The following is an 11,273-nucleotide window of genomic DNA, read 5'->3' on the forward strand; positions in this document are numbered from 1 at the left end:
CCGTCGTTCTACCATTCCTAGACCGGCAAGGGAACTTGCTGTTCCAACAGGACAATGCACGTCCACATGTATCCCGTGCCACACAACGTGCTCTAGAAGGTGTAAGTCAACTACCCTGGCCAGCAATATCTCCGGATCTGTCCCCCATTGAGCATGTTTGAGACTGGATGAAGCGTCGTCTCACGCGGTCTGCACGTCCAGCACGAACGCTGGTCCAACTGAGGCGCCAGGTGGAAATGGTATGGCAAGCCGTTCCACAGGACTACATCCAGCATCTCTACGATCGTCTCCATGGGAGAATAGCAGCCTGCATTGCTGCGAAAGGTGGATATACACTGTACTAGTGCCGACATTGTGCATGCTCTGTTGCCTGTGTCTATGTGCCTGTGGTTCTGTCAGTGTGATCATGTGATGTACCTGACCCCAGGAATGTGTCAATAAAGTTTCCCCTTCCTGGGACAATGAATTCACGGTGTTCTTATTTCAATTTCCAGGAGTGTATATTACTCTGTAAATTACTCTTACATCTATCAATTTAGTTCCACTAAGAGATACTGGATTTGGTGTTGGTGTTGTTGACCTCGTGGCGCTTTCGCGCTTGCTAGGTGAATCTGTAACGAAAAGCGTTGATGTTTGTGAAAAACTGTCTATGTGCCTCCCAGTCTATCAACTTTGGGTGAACTGCGACTCTGCATGGCCACAGCAGTGAATGCAGAAACTCCAAACATGTTCGCAAAACTGTGCATGATTTTAAGTATCGTCTGGATGTTCACCGTGGTGTGTCCAGCGGAAGGTATATGAAATATTTGTGAAAAGTAAATGAACGCCTTTATTCTAAACCTAATCGTAAAAAATGTTCTCAGGTAGTATATGGATGCACTTAGCAGATATACACTATACGATCAAAAATCTCTGGACACCATTATGTATTGCGGGATTGATCACCAGTGTCAGGCGAACCCGTCAGTATAAAAGGACGCTGGGTTTATTTTGTTGTGATTGTGAAGTGCAAACGTGAAGGAACAACCAGAGTTAAAGAAAGACCAGCAGACCTCATTTGCTGACGGTCAGGGACCTTCGAGCACTCTGAGGATGGTTGTGTAAAATCACATGAAATCAGCAGAAGAAATCTCTCCAGCAGACCAGCCAGCACAATCATTGTGGGTAGGGAGCTAAAAAAAAAAAGAGAATGGAGTAAAGTTATCCAGCAACTCGTCATAAGCCAACATTTCTGTAGTCAATACGAAGCAACTCTTGAAGTGGTGCAAAGAGTGAGGCTACTGGACTGTAGGGGACTGAAAACGTGTGATTTGAAGTGATAAACTACGCTGTACCTTGTGGCTGTCGGATGGAAGGTTTTGAGGTTGGCGAATGCCTGGAGAAAGTTACCCGCCGTCATGCGTAGTGCCAAATGTAAAGTATGGAGGAGATGGTGTTACGGTACGAGATTTTTTTTCCTATTTAAGGCGTAGTCCCCTTACTGCGCTTAAGAAAACGCTAAATGTGGAAGAACATTAACATGTTATACAGTTTTGCGTACTATTACAGTAGAGAACGAGTTCAGAGACAATGGGTCTTTGTATCAGCACGAATTTGCACCATGACAAAAAGCATATGTAAGGCAGTGGGGCAATGGTGCGTGGATAATAACATTCCTGAAAGGGGGTCTCCTGCCCATAGTCCCAAACTGAAGCCAATGCAATACCTTCGGAATGAGCTGTAACATCGATTTCGCTCCAGACACCAGCATCCTACGTTGCCACATTCCCTGGCTTCAGTACTTAAGGAGGAATGGACTACCATTCCTGCACAAACATTGAGACATATCACTGGAAGTGTCCCCAGTACAGTTCAAACCGCCTTAAAGGCGAAGGAAAGTCTGTTTTCTTTTTTTTTTGTGTGTCATCAGTCATTCGAATGGTTCCATGCATACGAATTCCTCTCCTTTGCCCACCTTTCATCTCAGAGTAGCATTTGCAGCCTACAGTTTTTTGTTGTATACTCATATATTCCAGTCTCTGTCTTACTCCGCAATTTTTACCTTCTACAGCTCCCTCTAGTTCCATAGAAGTTATTCTCTCACGTGTTAACAAATGTCCTATCATGCTGTCCCTTCTTCTCGTTAGTTTAGTGTTTCCTACAGTTCCTTTCTTCGCCGATTCTGCCATGCTCATTTCTTATCTTGTCAAAAAAATGGCTCTGAGCACTATGGGACTTAACTGCTGAGGTCATCAGTCCCCTAGGACGTAGAACTACTTAAACCTAACTAACCTAAAGACGTCACACACATCCAAGCCCGAGGCAGGATTCGAACCTGCGACAGTAGCGGTCGCGCGGTTCAAGACTGTAGCGCCTAGAACCGCTCGGCCACCCCGCCCGGCTTATCTTGTCAGTCTGCCTAATTTTGAACATTCATTTTTAGCACCTCAAATTCTTAGATTCTCTACTGTTTCCCTTTCCCCACAGCCCATATGCCACTGCAGTACAACAGGTAGACATACCGTATATTAATGTCTGCTAGTAGGTGTTCGAATATTTTTGATCAGATAGTGTAACCCAGTAAAGTCGGATGATTCTTTGGAAACTTCATAGTTTTATGACAAAGTTAAAATTCACCCCTGGTTTATGTATTTGTTCATGTAGGAAGTATACTCTTGTGAAATAGAATGAATACTTGTCAGACACTCTGTACCCGTCTCGAGGAGAACAGTTTCGATTGTTTCGTTGGCGGTGTGGACTGTACATGCTTGATCGCGAATATAGTGTAGCTAGGTGAATAAAACAGAAAAACATGAATTGAAAGTAAAACAAAACTGCCCTATGACAAAAGACGCCACGGAGTAGCGATTTCGGTGATTGAGCGGACAGACCTTCGTCAGCCTTTGTAGCTGGGGAGGGGACGTCAGCTGGTGGTGGAGGTGAAGCGTCGCGGCCCCGACCGCCCGGAAAGGCGGGGGCCGCCACAATGGCTGCCAGAGTAGAGCAGGGATTGCCCGGCAGGCTATCTGCTGGGCTGCGCTTTGCTGGGCTGGCTTCATTTCCGCGGCTGCGCCAGGAAATGGGCGGCGCGCCGCTCCGCGCCGGTAGCTGCAGCCGCGCTCGCGGGCAGCGGGCCGGGGGGCGTGGGCGGCGTTGACATTTGGCCGGCAGGTGGGCGGCGTCTGGCGGCGACCGTGCCACCTGTTCTGGGCAGGCGCGCGAGTCGTTAAAGCAGCACCTGAGCTACATCTGCATCCACAAACCACAAGCTACCTTACGGCGTGTGGCGGAGCGTCCTTATATTGTCACTACCACTTCCTCCGATACTCGGTTCCACTCATGAATGTCACGTGTGAAGAGCATCTTTCATTAAACCGGTACACTCTTAGAAAAGCTCAACTCGCTGATGACCTTGCTGTTAAGCTACCTCTGCCATAAATCATCATCAAATCATCAAAAACTCAAGTTTTATGGATTTGATGGCAGGTCTGAATCGTAATTAACAAACAAAATGCAGAATTCAAACACTGTTCGAAGCATAGAAGATTTTAGTGACTGAGGAAAAAATATCACAAAGGGAGGCCCCGCAGGGTTCAGTTTTGTGTCCACTCCTATTTCTTACATTTGAGAATGACCTTCCGCTTCACATTCAATGAGAACTGGTACTCTTTACAGACAATATAAGTGTTGCAATAAATCCCATTAGAGAGCAAGCAGCAGAAGAGATAGTAAATGATGTTAACCCGAGAATTATTAGGTGATTCTTAAAAAATTTACTCTATGTAAGTTCTGAGAAAAAATTGCAGTACATTTAGTTCTGCACAATTAACCAACAATTGATGTAGGTTTGGAAAACTCTTAAGTTTTTACATGTATGTAATGATGAAACGTCGAAATGGAAGAAGGGTATTTACGAAGTTTCTCAAACAATTAAGTTCAGCTACTTTTTCGCAAAGTGCGTTGCAGAATTTTTGTTTTCGTTGATGGGCAGATCCTGTACTCTTGGTAAGTGCGACTTCGTGTTTCGACTGTAATAACATCATAGTTGTTTCTTCGCTGATACGAGGTGACTCCGGCTGATTACTCCTAGATATTTTGCGATAGTTACTGTTTACAGCGATTTCTCATCAATAGCGTAATGGAACATTAATGGATCTCTTTGCCTATTTATGCCCTATACTATAAATTTATTTAAGTTCACGACGAGCTGCTATAACCTGTACCAATTATCGATCCTCCACAGTTCTTATTGCATTTCGCTAGAGTCTTCTGGGGTCGAAACATTATGGCACACAACAGCGTCTTTCATAATAAGCTTCGTGGATTTTCCGACGCCATCCACTAGATAATTTGTATTAGTTATTAACAGTTGGCTAGACCTGTAACCGCCTTTACATCTACTGATTTTGTCCCGTTAAGAACAATGCACTGCCCGTTAGAAAAAATCTGATCCGATACCAGGTAAGCTTGTAATTTGTTCACTAAACAAGAATGCAAAACTGTACGAAATGGCATCCGGAAGTTAAAGAACACGGCGCTCTGGATTTCATGGTCGAACAGAGTGAGCACTGCACACTTCAGACGGCAGAGCCGGTACTAACCTGCCGGATTTGCATCCCCCTCCACTCCTCCTCCTCCCCCCCCCCCCCACGCTCCCAATCCTTTGCCAACATTTCGTTGTCTTCATCGTAGCATTGCCTATTTATACACTTATTGAGTCCAACTTGACTTTCTAGTTAACTAAAAGGTACACTTCCCAACAGTTCTTCTATTTGATACTGCTCAAAACATGGAACAGCACGCAAATCAGGATCGTATTGTTTATAACAATAATGAAATTCTTTTTTCATTGCTTCCTTACTGAATATATAAAGCCGTTAAGAGCCTACAGGCAGTTAGCTTAACCGTGCATTATCCTTCAAAGTGAGGACTAGCGTTACGTTGGATACTATATGTAACGATTGTGTTAAGTTCATTTCTCTGATATTATGATGAGACATGCCAGAAACGTGTGAATAAAAACGGTTTTAAAAAGTGGACTCTTGTTACTAACGGCAAAAAAGCGGAGATAAGTGGGGTTTGGTATTCATATAACGGTCGCAGGCCTCCTGAGCATCTTTAGGTCGCAAATTAAAGTCCTGTAATACTGCTCCACCCTTTCTTATTCTCGTGCTGTCCACCCAAGTTCCTGCATCTTTTTCTTGTACTTCAACCTCTCCCTTTCTACTTCGACCTCCCCCTTCGTCTTTTCTTTTGCCCTTCGTCATTTTTCTGACTCTCACAATACTGCGCCCCCACCGCGACGGGGCCCAATGCACGTGGAAGGGGTACGAAACCACAGCTGCAACACTGGTAGCGGAAACTACTCATTGACATACTGTAGAGTCGTCCAATTCCATTCGCCAACGGGTTGCGGGAATAATGGATACTCTACTTTGTTCCTCGTAGACTGCAGTGACAGGGACCAGTGTTGCCGGCGTGTAGCCATTCACGCTAGACAAGGCTCTACCTGCACTCACAGAACAGGGACGACAGGGAGCACGTGGCACCCAATAGAGAACTACGATTGGCTGCCTGCTGGCCCCTATACTCGCGTCTGTAAAACGTCAACCATAAAGTTATTTTAATCGACGTCTAACATGTCTGTCTGTACACTGTAATTTAGTCTGACCTTCACGCTTTGTACGGCGTGATACATTGGGGACTCTAGTATGTTCCTAGATTACTCGCGTAACACGGGATCTGGGAGGTATCCTGTAACCTTGAGTAGTATCCTAGGATGTCGCACTAATCTTCTATTATCCATCTTTTTCGTAGACTGACCGCTTTTACTCAGCAGCATACCAGTACATCAAAGATTCCCACCTGCTTCACCCACTATCGTGCCCATGCGATCATTCTATTTCATATCTGTACAAGTTGTTACACCATAGATAATGTATGAGTTGATTGATTCTAGCTGTGACTCACTGATACGGTAGTCACAGCATAATGTGCTTTTGCATAGACAAGTTAGCAACACTCGAACCACCTTGGAATAATAACAAGATCTGACTGAATATTTGCTCAGAATTTTAAGGTAGAACATCATTTAAGTATGTGATAGTACTCTTCTACTTTACTGGACTAGTTTCGGTGGTTGCCAATCGTTGGCGGAATCTATATTACAGAAGACACATATTTCCTATAATACGTTATTTAGCCTATAGGCTATTTGTGTTTTATGTCTAAGTGATTTATCAATTATTGTAATGTGAGCCGGCCGGTGTGGCCGTGCGGTTCTAGGCGCTTCAGTCTGGAACCGCGTGACCGCTACGGTCGCAGGTTCGAATCCTGCCTCGGGCATGGATGTGTGTGATGTCCTTAGGTTAGTTAGGTTTAAGTAGTTCTAAGTTCTAGGGGACTAATGACCACAGATGTTAAGTCCCATAGTGCTCAGAGCCATTTGAACCATTTGTAATGTGACTTACCTTATGCGTAATGCTTCCCAACATGCATCAGTGATAATATTTCGTATTAATCTTATAAGAAAACGATAATATGATATATATATATATATATATATATATATATATATATATATATATATATATATATATATATATGAAATCAGTATGTGTAATTTTTACGAAAACATATGCAGGTGTCATTAGCAATAAGTGCACTGTAGTCGACAAAACTTATACCAGAAACCAACATATAAATTAAAAGAAAATGAAAGACAACATTTCTATATGCAGGATAAATTGTAACGGAGATACACAATTCACTGTCATTGATATCTTTTCACCCTGAATTTTAATTCCATTGTCGAACCTTTGTTTTATTTCCTTCATTGCTCATTGCATGTATAGACTGAACAGTAGGGACGAAAAACTGTAGCCCTGTCTCATCCCTTTTTTAATACGACCACTTCGTTCTTGATCATCCACTCTTATTGTTCCCTCTTGGTTATTGTGCATGTCGTATATCTTCCGTCTTTCCCTATAGATAATCCCTATTTTTCTCAGAGTTTCGAACATCTTGCACCATTTTACATTGCTGATCGCTCTTCCAGGTCGACAAATCCTATCAACGTGTCTTGGCTTTTCTTCGGTCTTGCTTCCCTTATCAATCGCGACGTTAGATCTGCCTTTCTGGCAACTTTACCTTTCCTAAAGCCAAAAACGTCATCTAACAGACCCCCAATCTTCTTTTCCTTTGTTCTGTAAATTATTCTTCTGGGCAATTTGGGTTCATGAACTGTTTATCTGATTGTGCGGTAATTCTCGCACTTATTCAATCTTGCTCTCTTCGCAATTGTGTGGATGATGTTTCACCGAAAGCCTGATGGTATATCGCCCTTCTTATACATTCTACACACAAATGTGAATAGTTTCTTATTTTCCACTCCCTCCCTCATGATTTTAAAAATTCTGATGATGGAATGTTATCTTTCCCTTCTGCCTTATTTGATCTTAAGTCTTCTAAAGCTCTTTTAAATTCTAATTCTAATACTGGATCGCACTTTTTCTTCTTTCACAATCAGTTAAGTTCTCCCCTGGTAGAGACCTTTAATACACTCTTTCCGCCTGCAGTGAAGAGTGGAATTCCCATTGCAGCCTTAATGTAATGTAATTACACAGAAGTTTATGTTAACTTTCCTACGCGCTTAGTCAGTCCTACCGACAATCGTTTGTTTTAGATTTCTTCACAATTTGCATGCAGATACTTCACCTTAGCGTCACTAAACATTCTGTTTATTTCATTCCCAAGCGACTTGTATTTCTGCATTCCTAAATTTCCCTGAAAATTTCGTACGTCCTTCTTTCGTCTATCAGTTGAAGTATTTCTTCTGTTACTCACGGTTTCTTCACAGTTATCTTCCTTGTATCTATGTTTTTCTTTCTAACTGCCGTGATTGCTCTGTTTTAGAGATGCCCATTCAACCTCAACTGAACTGCCTACTGAGCTATCCATTACGCCTCATCTATAGCCTTGGAGAATTTCAAATGTATCTCTTCATTACTAAGAAATTCCGTATCCCATTTCTTTGCGCAATGATTCTCCCTGACATGTCTCTGAAACTTCGGCCAACTCTTCAACATTACTAAATTCAGTCTATATCTGCTCCTGTACATGCCTTACAATCCAATATCTGACTTCGCAATGTCCGCATCGCCATTATGTAAACAAAATGAAATCTTCTCCTGTCTAACGGCCTTTTCCAAATATACTTTCTTGTCTTATTATTAATGAACAGATTATTTGGTATTACCACTTGAAATTTATTGTAGAACTCAATTAGTCTTTCTCCTCTCTCATTCCTAATGCCAAGCCCACATTCTCTCATAACCTTTTCATTTACTGCTTCCTCTATAACCACAGTTCAGTCTCCTACGACTGTAACATTTTTATCCCCCATCACGTACCAAATTACCCGTTCAACATTTTCAGATACTTTGTTTGCATTTTTGCTTGCGACGTCGGCATGTGTACCTGAACAATTGCTGTCAGTATTGATTTCCTGTCGATCCTGATGAGAACAGTTCTATCACTTAGCTGTTCACACTAAATCACTTTCTGCCCTACCTTCCTAACCATATCGAATTCTACTTCCATTAAACCATTTTACGTTGCTGTTGGTTTTATCCTATACTCATTTGACCAGAAATCTTCGCCTTGTTTCCATTACCCATCATTGACGGCCACTTTATATATAACTATACTTTTCCTTTTCTTTTTCACGTTTTCTAGCTTCACTGCCACCTTTAAACTCTTAACTTTCCGCTTCTCATCGTCACTTCCCGCTTGGCAGTCTCTGGGAGGGGAGTTCCTCTCCCGGAGATCCGAACGGGGGATCAGTCCAGAATCTTTTGCCAATGGAGAGATCGTCATGACACTTTTCAATTACAGGCCGCCTATCCTATCTTTAATGAAATCGTTTCCATTATCTTCTGCATCCTCGTACCCCTTGATCATTGTTGATTTTTCCGACTTCAAGCGGCAGTTTCGCACCTCAAGGGGAACGGAGTGCCCCGAAAATCAGTTCGCCCCTCCGCTCTCTTTGAAAAATCCGCTGGCAGGATGAAGGTGACTTTTCATGTGGGAAGTCTTCGGCCGCCATTGCTGTTGAATTTTATTCAAAATTTAAGAGGTGTCGGGGTTCGAAACCTGAACCCTGGATGTGTTAATTACTAAACGAAGACGATACTCTCTTTTTTTCTTAAGTGTTATCATTTGGTCTGCGTGGACGGCTCTTTAAGTTCTTCGTTGAATACTTCACTAATTGTCAGATTCTTTGTTTATTACAGAAGAGAGCCAACCCTCTGACCGATTACGCTGAGCTACCGCCGCGCCGCTTCCCGGGCTTCGGGTGCTAATAGCATTTGAAGCGATGGAAAGGCAGTGGCGTAATTAAGTCAGACACTTCTATTTCTCGTGCGATAGATTCAAATAGTCTTGACGTGTGACCAGTTTCCTATTCTAAATAGCCATTGAAAAGAGGCTCCAGAATTTTCTTTTATTGAATTTCGGAAATACGATTTGCCTTCACGACTGGGAATTACGAGTTGTTAGAGTTATCACTTTTTACTTCAGCGACGTCGGTTCAATCATGATCCTCCCTTTTATCGGAGTACTGACTGTCGTCTCGCTCGGTCTGTCCCCCCTTCTCCCCACAGCTTGACTAGTGAGCGCGTAATGAAATTTGTACCGACATTTGTTACGCGCCAGTCACCCAGCCAAAGGGGCAGGGGGTTGGGCTATCGGTGGAGGTGGAGTTGACAACATTCGATACGGCAGGGGGACCACTTGTTGCAGCTCGGCGCTGACCTTTGACCTTCTGGGAGCAGCGGCTCCGTCCGGCGCTCGCGGTACAGTATCAGAATGGTAATTTGACAGTAATGACTTCATTGGGTTGCGAGCCTTTGCGTTCATGTTGGACTAAGACTAGAGCACCTGTATTGTTCCCTGGATATAGAACATGGAATTAATATATCCACATCTGCTTCAAAATATAAACTAAAATAGTAATGAGTTAATAAAGGGCGATTTCCCGCAGCGCTAGCCGTGCGGTCTAACGCACTGATTCCCGAGCGGGAATCCGCCCGGTGGATTAGTGTTGAGGTTCGGTGTGCCGGCCAGTCTGCGGATGGTTTTTAAGGCGGTTTTCCATCTGCCTCGTCGAATGCCAGCTGGTTCCCCTTATTCCGCCTCAGTTACATTACGGCGGCGATTGCTGCGCAAACAGTGTCTCCACGTACGCGTACACTATAATTATTCTACCACCCAAATATTGGAGTACACTCGTCTGGAATGAGAACCTCTCCCTCCCCCCCACCCCTCGTGAAAGGGGGGGGGGGGCACTGGTGGTCGAAGAACCGCACAATAACCCTGGGTTCGGTGTGCGGTGGCGGTGGGGTGAGTGGACTGCTGTCGCCTATTGTGGGGTTGTGTACCACTGAGGGCTACGGCGGGGGCGAAGCCTCTCCATCGTTTCTAGGTCCCCAGTCAAATACATACATACACACATACAAAGGGCGATTACAAATTGTTATAAAATTTCATGGGGAGATATTTCAACTAACACAGCATCTTGCTTTAAATGAATTGATCAAGACTATATCTGACCCTTGACTACTACCAGACTGACACACTGACTGTTGGCTTATGCCTGGGATTGTTCGGTCGACATTGGTTTGATGATTTTTCTGACATTTCGCCAGCAAGAGTGGCTGGTATTCTCAAAGCTTCACCCTCCATTGCTGGTGGAAGGTGCCGCTTTGACAATGCCAGTCACTCGCGTTGGCGAAACATCAAAAAAATTATGAAAGCAGCGTCGGTTGAAGTACACGAGACAGAAGGCAACAAGTAATTTATCAATAGCTGGCAATGAAAGCCTTAACATTTTTATATTAGACTGTCTTAACATGGTCATTGCCGGCCGCGGTGGTCTCGCGGTTCTAGGCGCTTCAGTCCGGAACCGCGCGACTGCTACGGTCGTAGGTTCGAATCCTGCCTCTGGCATGGATGTGTGTGATGTTCTTAGGTTAGTTAGGTTTAAGTAGTTCTAAGTTCTAGGGGACTGATGACCACAGATGTTAAGTCCCATAGTGCTCAGAGCCATTTGAACCATTTTGAACATGGTCATTCCCACCCACCCGATCGTTTCCGATTCATATAAATTCACTGTTTTAATCACTTACGATTTGCCAATCTTGAGAGTAGTCAAGCTGTGACGAGTGGTTATGTGCTTTGGATGGTTGGTGTTGAAAATTACTGTGTTATTTCGAAAATTCTGTTGCACAATAGAT

General features: G+C 43.6%; 1 protein-coding gene across 1 annotated transcript; it reads right to left on the minus strand.

The window, feature by feature from the left end:
• Window positions 1-483: 483 nt before the first annotated feature.
• LOC126110390 (uncharacterized) lies at window positions 484-9,897 on the minus strand. The gene is made up of 3 exons (XM_049914998.1): window positions 9,793-9,897; window positions 2,871-3,180; window positions 484-611 (listed from the first exon to the last, which is right to left on the minus strand). The coding sequence occupies exons 1-3, from the start codon at window positions 9,895-9,897 to the stop codon at window positions 484-486; spliced, it is 543 nt and encodes a 180-aa protein (XP_049770955.1).
• Window positions 9,898-11,273: the final 1,376 nt, after the last annotated feature.

Source organism: Schistocerca cancellata, chromosome 1 (genome assembly GCF_023864275.1).
Source record: "Schistocerca cancellata isolate TAMUIC-IGC-003103 chromosome 1, iqSchCanc2.1, whole genome shotgun sequence".
NCBI lineage: Eukaryota > Metazoa > Arthropoda > Insecta > Orthoptera > Acrididae > Schistocerca > Schistocerca cancellata.

Bases quoted from the DNA above. Each gene is read 5' to 3' on its own strand.
- LOC126110390 (XM_049914998.1), bottom strand. From the start codon at position 9,897: ATGAACGCAAAGGCTCGCAACCCAATGAAGTCATTACTGTCAAATTAC. The intron at 3,181-9,792 runs GTCAGCGCCGAG...TGCCCAGAACAG, and splicing joins CTGCTCCCAGAAGGTCAAAG to GTGGCACGGTCGCCGCCAGA. The intron at 612-2,870 runs GTCTGTCCGCTC...TTTTCGTTACAG, and splicing joins AGCTACAAAGGCTGACGAAG to ATTCACCTAGCAAGCGCGAA.